Here is an 18,853-nt window from a genome sequence, read left to right on the forward strand (position 1 = left end):
CACACAATGTAAATGACTGAAACCTGCAGTGTTGGACACTGAGTGGTTTTAGCAATCAGCTGATATTCACATCACAAAAATGAACTGTGTTGTGCAATTTTACTGTTACTGTTTTAACTACCTCAAATATACAGGATTGCATATATTATAATGTTGAACCACAAACCTTCAAAATAAGTTATAGGATAACTGTCTTATATTGATTATATTGGGTTGTTTGCTTGGGTTCATGTCACGAGTATGTTATTTCCAGCTCTTGTATTGAAAAGTCAAATAACATGATACAAAAAAAGTTAACACAATGCAGCTAATTGTATGCGTTTTTTAGGCAATCTAAAAGGACAGAGTAACAAAACTTGAGCTAAAAAAACTGAATACAACTAAATAGCATGACACAGCTTAGAGTTATATTTCAATTACCTCTGACTGTTTGTACATAACTGGTACTTGCTGTCATTAACATGTCTTATAGATTTGAATGATGGCCTCTCCAGCTCCTCAGAAATTTCACATCAACTTGTTGCTTTGATTTAAAACGGTTAATGTAGAACCATCATTCTGTACTAAGACAAAAGAAAGTCACTTGTCCAAATAGTCAGTGTATTTTTATTTTATCAGGGACAAATTCAAACAACAATAGCAATCACTTTCAACTTAACAGCAGGGTGTTTTTTATTTATTCTCAAGACTTGACAAAATTGGCCATTGTTTTGCTCATTCACCTTGCAAACAGGAGAAACAACACCATTCACAGGACACAGAGACATATATCCAATGCCTCAGTTATTTCACCACTACTCAGCAGCAGTGGTAAAATAGTGAGGAAGCGTCTACACCCCTGAAAAAGTGCAACTTCGAATGAGAGCCGACTAGTCTGCGTTAGCTAAGGTGTGACATTTAATGAGTAGGCAAACCCACAACAGTAGTAAAAGTCCCCATTTTGGGGCTATAGGTATACAGCGTCCACAAACCCAACACATTGGTTTATATAGCATTTCTTATCATTATCTTACTGTCCATTTAAATGAACCAAATAAAACTTGACACGTTACAATAATAGTCTTGCCCTTCACCACTGTCACTGGGAGTTCAGACTCGGAGCAAGTTGTGTTATTGTAGTCTCTTCAAGCTTCAAAGTCAAGCTACGTCAGTGTGAATCAGTCTGTCGGCTTGAGTGGAGCAGTCTCTTGCACAAGCCAGCTTCAAAGCTCACAGGTAATATGGTAAGTGATGCAATTATTGAAAGATGTGTGAACATGTTTAACTGCACGGAAGAGGTCAGACAGAGGAGTGTGTGATGTGTTTTACTGTGAAGAAGTAAAAAGAAGTTGATGCACTTTTGTTGTACTCTGTGTGTGCAACTGCATGTATCTGGCGGGCTCGGTGAGCTCAGGGTTGGCTCTGGATGTGTCTGCGCAGCTCCTGGGCCTTATCCCTCAGGTCAGGTCTGCTGTCTGACTGCAGCGTTGACAGGGAGCGCTGCAGCTGCTCCCGGCTCTTCACAGACACACAGTCCCACTGTTCACTCTCTGTTTGCATCGCACACAAGAATATTTCATTAGTAACACTTGGAGCAATAATCTATGATACATACAGCAGATATACATATATATTTGCACGTGTACTGAAAAACAATTAGCATATTACAAACTGTGGTTAGATTTCAAACGTACATGCAAGGAGTAGTAAGAAAAGGAGACGAGAGGGAAACCAGACTAAGAGTCTACAGCCTTGCTAGCGGCTCTGTAGGCTGTACTCAGCAGTGCTTTGAGCTCAATGCCATCATAATCACGCTAACAATGACAATACTGATGTTTACAAAGTGTAATGTTCACCATCTTAGTTTAGCTTAACATGCTAACATTGGTTAATTAGAACTGAACACAAAGTTCAGCTCAGGTTCAGTTCCCTTGTCTGGGAACCATGAAAGTCGGTATAAACTGTCACGGCAGCGCATCCAATATTTATTTGTTGAGATATTTCAGTCTGGTGGACTGACAGACATTCCCATTGACTGATCCATGCCGCTAGCCAATACAAAATTCTAAACGCAAGAACAGGAGGGCTGGCTACATGAAACCATATGCACAAAACTGGGCTCTCCTTTTCATTTGCTCATGTTCAAACTGAACTCAGTCAATTACAACTGAAGATCAAAAACACACTTTAAGGCAATCTTAGAAGCTTTAAGCGCTCACCTCCAGTTCTCTTTACGATCAGATCCACGACTGACAAGGCCTCTGTCCTCACAGAGGAGTAACTTTTGTTTTCTAGATAAAAAAAAAAACAACACAAACATGGTGATGAAATGAAGGTGTGTTAGACTATAATTCAGTACACTGGAAATGTTGGGCCCTTACCTAAAGGGTAAGTGAGAGCAGCACAGGTCTCTGTGAGGATCTGTGACAATGCATTGAAGTCTTCACTGCCTTTCTCTAGCAACAATAATCTATGAAGAAAAACAGATGATGAAAAATGTATATTGTAAGCACACTTCGATCAGCTTGATTCATTTAGGGTTATTTCAAAGAACAAATTACAAGAAGATGTTAGTAAGGCTTTTCTTTGTTTAGGCCTTACCCCTGGAAGTATGCCTTCATGGACTGTAGGACAGCAAGCTGGACTTTCCAGGTGCTTAGCTTGAGCTTCTCGCACATCAGACTGCACAACTCCACCTGGAAACGAGCTGCAGACAGATACAATATTCAGAACATGGCTTCGTAAGGGCCACATCTCAGCTTCCCAGCAGCACACCCACCTGTTCAGCCTACATTACTAGAATGGAAATATGCCTTCAACATATAATCAATACACACACGTCTTAAAGTGCAATAAAATAGACAATGGGGAGAGTGTCATAAGTCATAATCACAGCAACAATAACAAAATGTCTGTGGGAAGACAAACACTTTGTATTTTATCTCTGAAAATCAAACTAGCTCTGACTGGTCAAGGTTCAAAGGAGCAAGTGTGGTCTGCCACATGAGCAACGACTAGAAGAGTCCAGCAGGCTGGAGTCGTGGGAATGTTAATACCTTTCACCATACACAATGATCAATGTGTCAAACAAGTGTACAGCTTGGGTGTGGCTTAGGGTTTATTCATTTTTAAACCAGTGAACTTGTTTTATCTGAGCAGTGGTCCAGTTGTGTCTGTTCTGGGGACAAGCTGTAACTTACACTGAGTCTGTGGGTTCCTGGGCCAAGCCTTTCCAAGAGTCTCAAAAGCACACAGCAGAGCTTCCGTCTGCAGCTCTTTCTCCTTCACATCTCTATCATCATCATCCTCCAGTGACCTCGGTGATGCCCCGCCGCTCTCCGGGCAGCTCTGTTGGGGAATCAGGAAGATGGATCAAGCACAGTTATAAAGCTTCTTAAAATGCAGCAATGTCTTCAGGTATGGCACTATAATAACAAACAGGCAAACGAGTAGATGTGATTGAACCTTCTTGATGAGAGGGATGAGGATCTCCGCCATGTCGCTGAAACGGTCCTCCTTGCTGCTGTGAAGCACGTCTCCAGCGCAGCGCAGAGCAGCCATTTTGTACACCAGGCTCTCCTTGCGACATTCCTTCAACACAACCTCCAGCACCTCAGAGATGGTGGGTTGGCCTGTGCAAGGCTTCTGCAGCTCTGTGCTAAAAAGCCAGAGGAATAATGGAAGAAATTAAGTATAAAAAACACGAATGTGGCAAAAATGGGGGGAAAAAAGTTATCTGAGGAGTCTCACCTGCATTTGGAGACCACTGATCCAATGGCTTTCAACAGCTCCTCCTGAAAGAAAAAGAAAAACAAGTGTATAAATAAAAAAACAAAGCCTTTCTTTAATTTTTTATTTTTGCTCTGCTGGTGTAGTGTCAGTCGTTACCTTGCCGGCCCATGTGCGTCCAGATAGTCCCTGCATTAAAGCCGTTAGCACCATACCAAGGTGTGGTGCCACCAATGAGCCTGTCTGTTCCTTGGCAACGGTTGCCATGGCAGCGGCACCCTGAGCCTTCATCTTCCAGGACTGGGACTGCAGTGCTTTCTGTGTGATAGCGATCAGCTCTGTCATGTAGAGTCTGATGCCTCCAAAGCTTCCTAGAATCAAAGACAAGTTCAAAGAGTAAAAGGTTATTATATCGCAATGATAAAATACATATTGATGTTGTGATTGGACCATGATTTTAATGTATATCTATATTACAATATGCTATATATCCACTATTATAAGTAGTATTTTGTCATCTCTTACTTCTATTAATTAATTCTATGTAAAAAAAAAAAAAAAAAATCATTGTTCACCAAGGGATGGAATCAGCTGGTGTTCTTTAATAATGACTAATGATAAAGATGAGTGTTTGTGTAGTAGATCTTATTTCATTTATACTGTATGAGTATTTCTCACCCGGGACATTCTCCTGCCACACCTCAGCCCACAGTGTGGCGTCATGGCTCTCTCCTTTCTCCTCATCCGGACCTGGCGCCTGATGCATACCCAGGAAGGCCAGCGGTAGAGCCACTCCTGCATGGCCCTTCAGCACATCAGGACTGTAGTGGCTGATGGCGTGCACCGTCAACACACATGATGACTTGTACACCGGCTCTGTGAGCGAGAGGGAGTTGAGGAAATAGAGAGAGCAGAAGAGAGCACAGTCCAATAGTTACCGTTTAGTTAAATGCACATACAAAATCATCATATTTTGAGGTTTCCTGCTGTCTTACCTTCTTTCTCCAAGTACCAGCTGTTGAGCTTCAGTAGTAGTTTCTCTACACTGCTGTCTTTTGCTGTCTGATGGGGAAAACAAGTACAGCCAATGCTTACTGAGTCACTGAGAACAACCTGTGGTGTGATTAATGTCACAAGATTGCTTAACAGATGCTTACCCTGACTAGGTGTCCCAAAGCAAAGGCAAATTGTTTCTGAACCACAGTGCTTCTGTCGTGGATCCCATTCAGCAGGGCACTCATCAGTTTACCTGGAAACACCAAAAATATGTTTGTCGTTACTTCCCTTGTTCCAAACAGCAAACACATTACAGGAACAGATGGGCATACTTGTGCTTTACCTGAGTATGGGGTAAGGTCCTGGGGGCACTGCACTGTGAGTGAAACAATTACACTAGCACAGCCACCCTGCACAGAGAAAAGAGACAAACATAAATAGGCTGACTGGTGGATTTAAAAGACAATTAAAGCATCACCCGTCTACAGACAATCTAAGAATTAGCGACTACAGAAGTGTGTTTCTACCTTGGTGCCCAAGCCAACTCCACTCTTGAGCAGCTCACAGAGCCTGGGAACCAGCTCTCCCAGCACAGAAACATCGAGGTGCTGCAGACACTGAGCACAGGGATACACAAGACAGATCTCGTTGGCTTTTATCATGTTTTAACAAGTAGGAAAACTTCACATTCTTTCATGTGACACCTACAAACTAAGTCTAAAACCAGAATAGGTCAAGGAAATTAACAGTAATTTGGATGTTTTTTTTCTTACCATGTTAACGGTCTCCATCATTGGAGAGGACTTGGCAGCACTCAGCCTAGCAGCGTCCATGGCACTCTAGAGAGGCAGAAAGAACACAACTCACAAAATGTGGAGTCTAACCTGTGATAAACCTTACAGGCTTTGGTTACCAGACTTGGGTGAAGATGCAGCAGACAGCTGAGGTTACCTTTTCCTGCTCTGTGGCTCTGAGACTGAGGTAGTTGAGGACCTGAGGCTCCAGGGTGCTGAGGGCCTCCAGCAGGGCCGGGATCAACCGGGAAGCATGAGGCTTTAGTCTGGCACCGGCTGTCTTACTAATCTTCACCAGGGTCTGGATACTGGTGGGGAATAAAATAGATTGTTTAAGAGAGAAGAAGGCAGACAATGCTATGGCACAAAAAAGCCAAACTGCTCAACATGTACTGCAACGGTAAATTCTTGTTGCCTTGGTGACTTAAATGAAAAACTGACTAATAAATATGGCAATTCAGCACAAATACTGACTAAAACATTGTCTGTTTACAACTTTATCTTTGCAGGATTATATGTAGGTGAACTATAACTTGCTAAACATCTGGTTTCATTTTGCTGTGGTTGAACAAAAAACTGTGGAAAAACACAGCTTTCAACATGGCTGAGTTTTAAAGTATTATGCTCAAAAAAAACCCAACTAGTTTTGTATTTGACTTACAGACATACAGCACAAGTTGCCTCAATAAAAGCAACTTCACGTCACACAGGAAAACAAAGACCACATCGAAATAGAGAGACGTTACCTTAGTGAGCGGACCTCTGAGACATTGCTAACGATGCCTTTTTCCAGCAGGGTGGGTAACAGCACCGCCACAGTTCTCTGGGCTGCAGAGCCTGTAGACTCACACATACGAGTACACACCTGGGCAGAAAGAGAGAGGGGCAGACAGTTGGACATGCACACACTAACAACTACAAAGATATACACACACACAGGCTAATATTGTGACAAATAACTTTACCTTACTGAGCGTCTTCAGTGTTAGGTCTGCAGCTTTCCTCACAGATTCCTGAAAAGCAAAATGACAGTCAGAATCACATTTCAAAATAATGAAAGAAATCTCTTCTTGTAATGTGTTTATAGTTATTCTGCGTAGTGTGTGTATGTCATGTCTACTCTATATGATAACCTTACATGATTCGTCATCTAGTGAGTCAATCCTATAGTTTTATATAATATAATTCCATCTGTTGCTCTCCATGAGTTAAAGCAACACTGATTGTGATAATATCTTGCTCACCTTGATGTCATCAAGGACTCTGAACAGTGTCTCCCAAATTTCTGACAGGTGATCAATGAGGTCATCAGCTTGGCGGCCGCGAATCAGGTCATTCAGGGCCAGGCAGCTGGAGGGAAAATCAATTCATGAAAAACACATTTTAGCTTCTAGATGACATTCTTACTCAGTGTAACACAAGAACGAACTAATTTGCTAGATTACCATAATTGCAATGATCCTAATGCTTAATGCTATAATTACAATAATTACAGTGGTCAGAGCCATTACAGTGTTCCTGAGGCCAGAGGAGAAAGGTATAAGAAAAAAAAACAGGAAAATAAACCCTTGAGAGATTTGGAATAGAAGTCGATTGCTATTTTGTCATACCTGGAAAAATTCCCAGATAAACTTATAGCACAAGATGAGTATGTCTTTAAAATACTTTTGGTTTCCAGCAAGAAAGTCATCACACAGAAATGGCTGCAGGCAAATCCTCCCACCAAGGACAACTGGACTAAAACTGTCAATAAAATAAACTGCGTGGAGAAACTTTATCTTAAGACTACGATATCCATTTGTGAAATACTGGAGAAACTAAGAATTTAGCCTTCTCACATAATCAATTATCAGGCCAAATAAAACAATGAAAGTAAAAAGAAGATAATAATAGTCTTAACAAGGAGGAGTTTGAAGTTTAGTGTGTGTATTGTTATTGTACCTGGACTCGCGTACTCTCCAGGTGTTACTGGTCAAGTTGGAAATGACATCCTGCAGGATCTCCTTAAGATATTTATCCACCTGAAACACATCAGAACAAACAAACATGCTCACATTACTTCGAATGACAGTAGTCTTTAAAATCCCAGACTACATCCATCTGTTTGTACATGCATGAATATGTATTTTTGATTCAATTCCTACCAGGGTCTTATCAGTGACCAAGGCATCCCAGATGCTGGTCATGGCCTGGCGAATGCTCAGGTTGGGGTCAAACTGGTAGCGGTACAGACGGGGAACAAGCTGGGGCAGGAACGGAGCCAGCTGCTCCCCGGCCTTGGCTGCGATCATGTGGAAACCGAAAGCTGCTCCCTGAAAGGAGGAGAGGTGAGGTGGAAGGAAGGGTGAGACAGCCATGGTAGAAAATAGTAGAGATAGTAGGAAAACTGGCAGATGTGATGGACGGGAAAGAGGATGTGTATGATGCATGAGCATGATACCTTGCGGGAGTTCCACATGGCATGATGATTGGCCAGGTTCATGAACTTGTAGACGAGATCTGGTTGGTTCAGGTCGCTGGCCAATGAGCAGAGCTCCTTGTATGTGGTGAGGCCGTGACTGCCATCAATAAAAGAGGGAGAAGGAGGTCAATTCACGAAGTAAATTCAGGTCACAAATAGACATTTTTAGCCTTTTCATTACATTTGGACAAACAAAAGAGCAAATCATGTCTAATAGTGGGGACATGAGACTTACCCATCAGGTGTTTTCCCCAAACCTTCTCCCTGGAACACCTCTGTATCTTCTGAAACAGCATGTTTCACTCTGTTGCAAAGATAAATAAGAATTGTACAATATTGTGTTAAAAATATTCTATCGTTCTGACCTTATTTCTCCTTCCCTACAACCTGCTGTGATTCTCTCTCTTGTGTCATTCCTCCCTCCTTTACTCAACCATCCACTCACCTTTTGCCAGTCATGAGTGTCTCCACCAGGGTGGACACCAGTTTTTGCTGGTCACCCTCTCCTCCCATCTCATAGACAAGGCCCAGGCCTTTAGACGCCACATCCTGACTTAACTCTAGATGAAAGAAGAAAAAGAGGGATGGATGAAGAACTGGGAAGAACAGAGAGCAAGGGGTGGCGGCTGCTTGTTTTGTGATGTTGCAGAGGTACATTTGAAAAGTATTGGCTGGTGTAAGTAATGATCAGATCAGTCTCACTGTCAGGTTAGACAGAACTCTCTTCTTACCATCAGGGTCTGAGAGAACAGAGATGAACGCCACCTGGATCTCCTTCAAATGGGACTGTAGGAGTAAAGGCAGAAGATGGAAATTTGTATTGCAAAAAAGTGATTTGACAGCTAAAGGTAATTCATAAAGTAGGACAGTTTCAGCTTTGGTGTGTAAACATAATAGCCTAAACATGAGGTCATATTTATTTTTTAACATCTGACATTTTTAAAATAAAAACAACAGACATGGTGTTCAAAGGTCTCAAAAACTCACACACATAAACAAGGACAAGTACCAATATTTTAAGCAATATTTTAAACTCATGTTTACTCCGGCAACCCTATGAGGCTTACAAAAGCAGTTACTGTGTGAATGATCACTGTCTTGGTTATCAGAGTTCTTCTTTTGAACTGTGACACCTATTTGTCTTTAGATTTACAGTTACTAGTTGTACAATACACCCACCGTGATTTCCTTGTGTTGGCTGAGTTTCTTGACCAGGGAAAGCAGCCATATGCAGGAGGCCTGTCGGACATGGGGGTTCTGGCTGGGTATATACTTGGACAGGATGGAGTTGAGGACCCAAGGAACCACATCATTATTTTTCACATCTAACAGGGAAAGAAAGAGAGTGGAGATGATGTTAAAGGACAAAAATATGATTTTTTTTTGTTTTGTTTGGGAACATTTGAGGTTTAGATAAAAATTTACTATTTTATGCAAATGTATGCTCAGGAAAATACACATCTGACATATCTGATTACTAACAATGCAGAGCTGCGAGACAGAAAATATGTCTTTCATCAGTTTGCATTTCACTGTGACAACCACTGTCAAAATGCAAGAAACGGTCTGACAAATCTGGTCACTCATCTGGTTCACTCCAAAATGTACAAACCTGTAGAAAAACAGTTTAAAATGAAATTCAACTTCTACAACTGAAAGCACTTACTGTGTGGCGGGCTGTACTGGTCCTCAGTGCAGGTCCACGGGTCTCTGGCAGCTCCAGAGCTGGTGCCTATTGCAGCACTGGTTATAGCCTCTCCGACTGAAAACTGCAGCTCCACCTGCTTGGCCTTAAGAGAGAAAAAGGGGAAAATGTGAGCGATGTTTCCACTAATGAGCCCTGCAACAGTTTCACAGGTCAATGAATGAAGATCAAACAGTCTAACTTGTGACTGCGAACACCCTCACACTTCAGCTACAACTTTAAGGTTTGATATATCAGATTGAGACCTCTTGCCTAACTATACACGTTATATAAAAGACTGTATTTGTGCGCTTCTCGATCAGAAATCATTAAGTCACAGACAAAATAAAGTTTTACTACAGCAATCAAGTTGCTTGTGCCCACTAATACTAACACTCTGTTAGTTCTAACTGTTTTTGTTGTTGGCTTTGTAAAGCAGAATTCAACTACTTGTTGGATTTGTAAAACCAACAACAAATCAGCTATTGATAATGCTTCTGTCAGTCAGTATGTTTCATACCTCTACAGAGTCCATGAGACCCTGCAGCAGCTTCTTCTGATGAGGGAAGTCTCCATCTCCCACAGGTAGGTAACCCAAGGTCTGGATTGATCGCTCCTTCATCTGGACCACATACATGGACAGACGGACACGTACAAAGATAATTAAGATGACGACGCAGAAGATCTGATGTATCATTAATACATACAGTATGAGTATAGGATAGACACGGTGTCACCGCAACCACTTCCTCTTGTAGAGTCCCAGCTTACCTTTGTACTCTCCTTGCCAGAGGGGATGCGAGCCAGCAGGTTTTCCACGGTTGACAGTTTGGTGAAGCCCTCCCCCTCTGCAGCGATCGGCAGGGTGCCATTCCGCCCAATTTCACCCAGAGCTGTACACGCTGCTACAGTCAGCAGTGCACTACTGCTGTCCAGGAAGCAACCTGGATGGACACACACACACACAAACAAGTTCATATGAGCCCATATAGACAGAAATAATTTGTTGCTTTCATGCAAATCACAATCTAAGCAACTAAATGGCAATTTAAAATCAATTTATTGTACCCTAATGTAGCATAAACTGCAGGAAATTGTTGCAAAATAATTACATACCAATTGTCTTGGTGGCCATGGCAACAAGTTGATGATCTTCTTGGGAGGTAACGCTCATTTGCTGCCCCATGTCGTGCATTGAGTCACTAGAGGTGACAGCTTTCTTCCTGCTCATGTACCTTCCAACCATGTAGCCGAGAGCCAAGATGGCGCCATGCTGAGTCTCAGGACTCTGTGGTTCAACAAAACCAATAAGGTAAAAATGCACGCTATGACACACTACGCAGATATAATCAATGTCAAGTGCTCCATAGATACAATGTGGCATACATGGTTGTCTTTGGTGATTTTGACCAGGTTGTGCACAGCCATCTGCAGCTCGTTGCCAGTCATGGTGGAAACCACCAAAGCATACAGCTGGGCTGCGAGCTCCCTCATGTCCTCCTTATTTGTGTTCATCAGACTCTGGAGAAGAAAACATCTGTTATTACAGCTGACTGCACATTACAATTGATTGTAATGTGTTCACATGGTTTTACAATATCACAGGACAGCTAAGTGATTGGACTAATTGTTTAGTGGTGTTGATATTTGTCTCACTAATGAGTTAGAGCACACTAAATGTCAATGTAGATTTACCTCCACCCTACATTTAAATAAACACATAAATAAACCAAATACTCACTTTAATCCAGTCAATTTTATCAACGAATCTGGGAGCCAGTTTCTCTGGGCAGACAGACACCACCTCCAGAAGACAGTATATAACTGGGATTCCTGTTGAGAGATTAATGATGACGTCCAATAAATAATACATGGAGAGTGTTTCCAACCACAATTATCATGACAATTCTTGTGTTTATTACAATTCCACACCATACAGATGAATATATAAATAATGTAACTAAATACATTACTTATAATAGGTTCAATAAACCAATGCTCTCTCTGTAACACTGCATTGAACTTAACTCAAGACCTGATTCAGACTCAGAGGGAATAATGTAACAATGGAGATCTTGACCCTGCAGTATAATGGCCATCAGGAAAGAGCAGGTACTTCTCTCACCTCCTACAGCAGACAGCAGCTGCTGCAGAAGGTCCATGTAGACATGAACAGGGTTTGCCTCAGAACCCTTTGACACCGAAGGCTCAGAGGACAGCAGTGTGTGGACGTAGCGGCCGATGGCTGGTGCATCATCCTGCATGTCTGCCAGGCGCATGGACATGGGTGTGGCCCCTGCGCTGTGGGCCAAACACATCCTCAGGTAGAGCACGATCTGGAAAAAACAGGAAAAGTAGGTACATTAAAAAACTCAACTTACTTCCACAAAGATGCAAAGTCATCCCATGTCACAATTAATGTCTGATCACCAATTAATATTTACCTCGCCAAAAGCAGATGGGTTGAAAGGAATAGTGGAGGTTCCAACAATGTACTTTGCAGGAGTCTTGATCCTCTGAGCCGCCTGATAACGACAAGACCAAAAAGATATGAGACTCATAATTATATCTTTTAGCAAAAATGGCCACTTTGTAACCTGGGTGTACTGCCTCCAAAACAATGAAAAATATGCATAGAGCCTCACCTTCTCCTGGACATAGGCCACCATGTCAGGAAAGGAGGGCATTGGCTTTGGTCCCTCCTTCTCTGAGGTCTTGGTAGGAAAAGCTCTCAGCACCTTCTGGGCCTCCGCAGACACCTCCTCCCTCCTAAGATACAGAAACAGCCTCATTTTAGTTTGAACCAACTCCCATCTTATTTGTAGACATTTTTGTGTTTTGGGACTTACTGGTCTCCAGCTGCCAGTAGCAGCAGGTATCTTGATGGCACATGATCAGGACCAAACACTGTGCTGGCAAACTTCATGGCCACCTGGCGAACTTGCACCTCCGGCTACCCAAAAAAAAAAAAGCCTTGTTACTAAACTAGTCGACATTTATGTTTGTTTCTTTGTAAACCAAATATCCACTTTAACCATGTGCACTCACCTTTCCAATGTATGCAGCCACCAGGGCCTCCATCAGGTTCAGCAGTGCTCCCTGTAAGTTGGCATAAGCCCCGACCATCATAGACAAAGCTTCCTGGATGGCAAGACGGACATCAGGCTCCTCCTACAGAAGAATTTTGAAAGTATCAATATCAGATACACCACGGTGCTCTCTTTAAAACAGAGGCTAAGAAAAGGATCATACAATAAACTCTGATTGATGGTTGTATTTTAATGTATCGGTGTGCTGAGTTTTCATTGCATTGAGATTTTTGAGAGCTCTTTCACCTACCTTGCACATGGACTCAAAAAACTGCTGTACAAGTGCAATATCCTTTGTGAAGAGCTGTGGCATGCGGCTAGAGGAGAGGATTTAAAAAGTAGAATATTTCTTATTTCTAAAATCCCACACCAAGCTGGCAAAGTTCAAGGAAAAAAAGGGAATTATTTCATTATACCTTGACAGCTTTCCAACAGCAGAGTAGGCAACACATAGTAACTTCGGATCCTGCAATGACAAATGTTGTTTACTGGGTATAAATCTCATGAAATTGTATGAAATTGCAGTTTAACTGCACGTTGCCACTTTAGTTTTACCTCCTTGTATTCATTGATGAGTTTGGTTAGACCATTAAGCAGCATTAGTCCCAAAGGTTTATTGGTGTCAGGGCATCTGAAAAACATAAAGAGCCTTGATATCATATTCCAAACGCAAAAAAACACACAAAGAAATGAAACATGGATGCATCTAGACAAAAAGAAAAAAGTGCACTTTTCTTACACCATGCAGATGTGATGGACAAACTGCAAGGTGAGAGACAGCAGTTTGTTGTTGGTGTTGGCTCCAAACAGACCATCATACACAACCTATGGAGGAAAAGAAAGGAATGATTGTGCTGTACACCGGAGCATTTCCTTAAAAAATATTTAGCACCAAATTTACCGTCTGTCTGCAAAATCGAGCCTTGAAAATTGAGCCTACAGAAATGTACCCACCAGCGTTGACAAAAAGATTACCTGGATATTAGCTGGAAAGCACTCTGCAGCTAGGCGTGACCGCAGAAGATGTGGCAGGATCTTCAGTTTGACTCTTGTGCTGACTGGCTCGTGTTTCAGCTCTTGCTTCATATTCCCGCCCTAGTGCACATGCAAAACAGTATTACATACTTAATATTTAAAAAGAAAACTCACAGCACAAGTTTGAAAATTGAATGTAGAGTTTACAAACCTTTGTTTTAAGAGGAACATCCCCCAGATACACCTTGTACATCTTGTTGATAATTAGAGGATTGTTCCAATCGATGATGCTGGAAGGTAATGAAACAAGAACATAACCAATGGTATGAATAAAAGTTTGTACTTTCAGCAGTTCTTTCTGATGGATAGAGATAACAGCCATTGGCAAAGGATCAATTAAAATAAATTAATTTAGAGATTAATGATTTTACCTTGTGAATTCGTAGCACAACAGGTGTACCTAATAATTTGATCTACTGCGCAAGAGGAAAGATTACCGAGTGGATGACTTGATAATCTTAAAACATATATGAACCAGAGATGATTCAAGCTCCTTCACCTACCTCTGTTTGCTCTTCAGCTCCAGATCAGCTGCAGTGGCCACACTGTGTCGGGTGTCACTTGATGCCACCACCAGGTGCACCACTGTCTCCACCTCTGGGACTTGCTTCGCCTCGATGAACTTCACTATGCCCAGTTTACACTGTTGAAACCAAATCCGCAATGAAGGAGAATCATTAGCTGATACTCAAGACAAAGACAGCACAATGTGCATCATCATCCACATGTACACTCAAATCATCATGAAGCGCTCACACATAGATCTAAAAATGTATTGAATAGCCATTAACTGATAGCTAACGCACGATCTGGATTGCGGCGGTGTTTAATTTTAGAAATATCTGGAATTGAGAGAGGCTCCAACTTTTTGAATAGAGTCAAGCTTTGTGCAGCAAGCATAAACAAAAATATAACCTGCCCAAACTGACCATATAAAAAATAACCACTATTCATCGTCCGGCTTCAGTAATTGTACCTGCTCTAGCTGCTCAGCGCTCCACTGGGCCTCTCCAATCACCCTTTTGGCAGCATAGACACTCATCCCCGGGGGAGGCTGGGGGAGACCCTGGCCACCTGCAGACACTGTCCCATCCGTAGAACTTCCCTGGGAGGAGGAGGGAGCAGGGCGAGTTGGGGATTCATTCAGCACAAACCTAGAGGAGCCAAAGAGAGAACAACTCAGCTTTCTTCTTCAAATGCTAAAATGCACTGGAGTTAGGCCACTCTGAGACCCTCATACAATCATACAATACCCAACCCACATAGGAGGAACTCACCCGTAAGGCATCAGTAAAACATCTAACATGAACTCAAGCAGCAGCTGCACTGTCTTTGGCCTCTCAGTTAAGTTAAATGGAGAAGCATTCTTGGAGATGTCTGCAGGATACTTCATATGGTAAAGAGTAGGGATCAGCAGGTGCATCAGGCTAAGAGAAGAAAGAGGGAGTGAAGTGAAATCATAGTCCAACAAGGAATAGAAAGAGCCAGCCCAATATAAAGAGGACTGAGGCAGTATCTGTTTATCTTTATACATGTGTCAATAATACAGTATAGTAAAAACAGAAAATATCCTTGTGTCTCCTCACCTGTCCTGCTGTGGCTGTGGCTTGCCTTCCATGGCAGTGAGAAGGGTGGGGGCCAACTCGCACTGTTTTCCCACCTCCAGACGTGGGTAGCCCATTTTGATGTAGATGATGGTGAAATTCTAAACAAAATACATACATTAAACAATCACCACTCCTGCCTCAAGACCACTACAGACCACTGCTTAAACAAAATATAAATCAAACTGCATTCAGATTACTCCTTAAATATAAGGATAGATTCCAAATGCTGCACTGGTATACAATCCACATCAGTTACAACACAATCTACAATTTTTATTATATGGTGTTACAACACAGATGCAGACAAGTTGATAAGTTATTATAGTTACTGCAACTAATGTAGATATTAGTTTACATTACATACGTAATTGCTTTTGCACTATACTCTCAATAGGGATTGCATACACCTACACATTTTGAGATTGCTCTACTCCTTGATTATTAATGTATAATAAACTTCTGGCATCATAAGACCAACATCGTAAAGTTTTCCTCTTACCGTGACAAAGGAGGCGGCTGCAGGATCTTGGTACTGTACCAACAAAGTTTCTACTGGTAGCTGAATCTTAGGCCGGCTTTTTATCCTCTTGTTCAGATGGACCAACAACTCCATGACCTAGCAGAGGAGGCACAGTAAGTGATTTGGTGGTTTAAGTACATGTAACAAATGCATAAATCAACATTCACTGTCAAAAGAGGAAAGATCCAAGATCCTTAAAAAGCTCATCTATGCATTAGGGGGAAGTGAGTCCATATCTATACAATGGAAGTTTTATCTAAAAGGTAAAAAGAAGCTAATAATTGTGGGGGATGATCTGACGGCGTTACACTGCAATTTGTTCACATTTTTATTAAGTGCAGCTATAAAGCACAAACTCCTTGTAATCTCTTTAGGCACAGAGATAGGAAACACCCTTACTTTCTTCCGCACACCCTCCTGAACGCTGGAGAGTTTGAGGAGCACAGGGGGTAGGAACTTGGAGATAATGTCCTGGAGCTGATCATCTGTTTCTGCATGGCCCAGGCGAAGGAACACACGTTCCAGTTGATCTATCAAAAAAAAAAACACATTTAACACCTTGATCAACTCTTATGTCTCATTTTCTGGGTGGTATTTGTCATACCCCAAGAATGAACACCAAACATAGGACCTGTTTAAAGCTAAACGTCTTCCACAATTAATATGACAGCAGCTTTCCATTCAAATATGGAAGTACAATCCATTGGGTTTATGCAACCACATGCAGAACCAGTCTGTGCGACCTTCAGCTTCATACAGAGGGAGTAAAATAAACTTGTGAACTAAAAACAGACAGTCCCTCGTGCTTGTGGCTCCAGTTTGGCTAATAAGCTCGTCCTGTCAGCTGCTGTGTTGGTGCAACCATCACCCAGCCCTACCTTCTTTCTCTTGGCATGGCTCACCAAAAAGCTAGCTGCAACAACTGACAAGACTATCCACGCATTTCATAGTCCCTAAACCATACCACTGGCTTTTCACAACCGGTGACACCATGCGCAATTAATCCTAAATGCCCTAAACATTCAAGTTTTAAATCTACACCTTAAAACTTTGATCAATACAAATATATTAATAGCCTACGCGATAGTTTCATTTTGACCATGACTGGGCAAACGGCCTCCTGGCGTTAGCATTCTAGCTAGCAGTATAGCTGAGCAGCTAGCTATCGTTCTTCCCCCAGTTTTTAACTGAAGGAAGCTTTATCGTTACTTAAAAAAACACCCTAATCGTTACAAAGAAGCAGGCCTGTTGTTCAGTATATGTTTTACATCCACGAGCACGACATTTTAAGAGATATTAATCACCAATAACGCAGAGAGAAACTTACTGAGTTCATCCTGGGCAGCCATGTTTGCAGAAAGTAATTAGCGACCCCTTCAGTTTACTGCGTGTCACTGCACTCACCAGAGCCACTCCTCAGCAACTGCTTCATCACACGTACTGTGCATCAATGACGCTAACATTGTAACAAGTGTATTGTACACATAAATATAACCTGAGTTTGTGTGCATGACAGCGCCTAAGTATTCATGCTTACAGGCATGCATATAAATACAATACATGCTGATGAACTTTATGACAACTACAATAATGAACCATGCTATCTTTCTGTAGTATGTCATATCATTTTTATACTGTATACTATGTTGCTGTATTCTATTGTATTCTAGTTTGTCATGCTTATACACACATATTAATATCATATTTACTTACATTGTTCCTATTGTAAATATATATTACTTTTCCCACTATGCTTGAGAAATGCTTCTTTCTATTATTTCTTTGTTTAATATACCCCTTACTACTTATTGTTTATTTATTTTTATTTTGATTATATCATATTAATCTGTACTTATTGCTGCTGCAACAACTGAATTACATCAGTGTGGCTCAATAAAGAGTTATCTTATTATATTCATTATGCATACATGCTAATCTACTATATGTAATATACAGTATAAACATATCTTCCAAATTGTATCTTATCATAAAACACAGTGTGTGATTATACTGCTTCTACTGAATACAGCCATCAACCATACATCCACGCTTCTAACATTAATCCCATTAATGCACACATTACCAATGTTCATGACATTGCCATACATGCTTATAGCACAGTCTGAGATTATAAGCATTTGGGTACCACTTTCTAACAAGGCACCCTTCATAAAGGGAAAATCATTTGTAACTTGACTTTATAAATTGTTAGTAAATCATGTACTATGCTTTATACTTTAGTTATAAGCCATTGATAAGAACAATGCTTTGGTTGTCAGGTTGTGAAAAAAAAGCCCTCTGGTTGGTATTTCCTCCTCCAGCATTACATTTGCTTATAGATGTTAATAAGTCATTGATCAAGTGTTCTTAAGCAATACAAGTTTGCAGTGATTTTGTTCCTGAGGCTCTACAGTTTGTTGGAGGGGTCATTCATTGAGAGCTAATAAGCCAAAGCAAGTGTCATGCTGAAGTAGGATAAACATCAACCACAGAGATGCTTCACAAACTGGCAAGCCAAAAGTTGCTCTTACATTAATAACTGATTTATAAATCATTAGAAAGTTATTGATAACTTATTGATACACTCGTTAGTTACAACTTATTAAATGCACCTTATTAAAAAGTGGTACCATCATTTGTTTGGTTAATCGTAGCTTTTCTCAGTCAATATTCATGGTGCTTTAAAGAACAATTATGAATAGATTTCTTAAGTTTTAGTCAAGTTTAAGTTTATTTGTCATTTCAGCTGTAAAAAAACTGAATTAAAATGCAATAACTCCATTTCAAGACCAGAGTATAAAACTGACAAAACATAATATAAAACATAAAAGACAAATACATAAAACATCTGAAGTGTATCTGTGCAGTAAAACAGTTAAACGCTGGAGATGCAGGTGCACGTTCCCCCAACATTGGCTGCGTCCCAGTTCATCGACTCTCCTGCTGATTCGCAGATCTC

General features: G+C 41.2%; 1 protein-coding gene across 1 annotated transcript; it reads right to left on the minus strand.

Moving 5' to 3' along the window:
• Positions 1–592: 592 nt before the first annotated feature.
• ecpas (Ecm29 proteasome adaptor and scaffold) lies at positions 593–17,258 on the minus strand. The gene is made up of 49 exons (XM_070913830.1): positions 17,222–17,258; positions 16,294–16,424; positions 15,874–15,990; positions 15,354–15,472; positions 15,045–15,194; positions 14,744–14,921; positions 14,271–14,410; positions 13,919–13,997; positions 13,708–13,827; positions 13,472–13,557; positions 13,288–13,363; positions 13,149–13,198; positions 12,983–13,049; positions 12,692–12,814; positions 12,493–12,596; positions 12,289–12,412; positions 12,088–12,168; positions 11,769–11,979; positions 11,385–11,476; positions 11,030–11,164; positions 10,760–10,931; positions 10,415–10,587; positions 10,164–10,265; positions 9,626–9,749; positions 9,139–9,284; positions 8,691–8,745; positions 8,405–8,519; positions 8,195–8,263; positions 7,939–8,056; positions 7,643–7,810; positions 7,440–7,519; positions 6,743–6,848; positions 6,464–6,511; positions 6,245–6,363; positions 5,656–5,806; positions 5,478–5,543; positions 5,232–5,321; positions 5,048–5,114; positions 4,866–4,957; positions 4,704–4,770; positions 4,387–4,584; positions 3,868–4,079; positions 3,730–3,773; positions 3,445–3,637; positions 3,180–3,327; positions 2,581–2,686; positions 2,361–2,449; positions 2,199–2,270; positions 593–1,529 (listed from the first exon to the last, which is right to left on the minus strand). Exons 1-49 carry the CDS (start codon positions 17,241–17,243, stop codon positions 1,390–1,392), a joined length of 5,535 nt encoding a protein of 1,844 aa, XP_070769931.1. The 5' UTR covers positions 17,244–17,258; the 3' UTR covers positions 593–1,389.
• Positions 17,259–18,853: the final 1,595 nt, after the last annotated feature.

This window comes from Enoplosus armatus, chromosome 2, assembly GCF_043641665.1.
Source record: "Enoplosus armatus isolate fEnoArm2 chromosome 2, fEnoArm2.hap1, whole genome shotgun sequence".
Lineage (NCBI taxonomy): Eukaryota > Metazoa > Chordata > Actinopteri > Centrarchiformes > Enoplosidae > Enoplosus > Enoplosus armatus.

What these genes read in the sequence shown, in the direction of transcription:
- ecpas (XM_070913830.1), bottom strand. Translation starts at nt 17,243, where the DNA reads ATGGCTGCCCAGGATGAACTCA. An exon ending in GGCTGCCCAGGATGAACTCA is followed by an intron (nt 16,425 to 17,221) that starts GTAAGTTTCTCT and finishes TTTTTTTGATAG; the next exon opens with ATCAACTGGAACGTGTGTTC. An exon ending in ACACTCATGACTGGCAAAAG is followed by an intron (nt 8,264 to 8,404) that starts GTGAGTGGATGG and finishes TCTTTGCAACAG; the next exon opens with AGTGAAACATGCTGTTTCAG.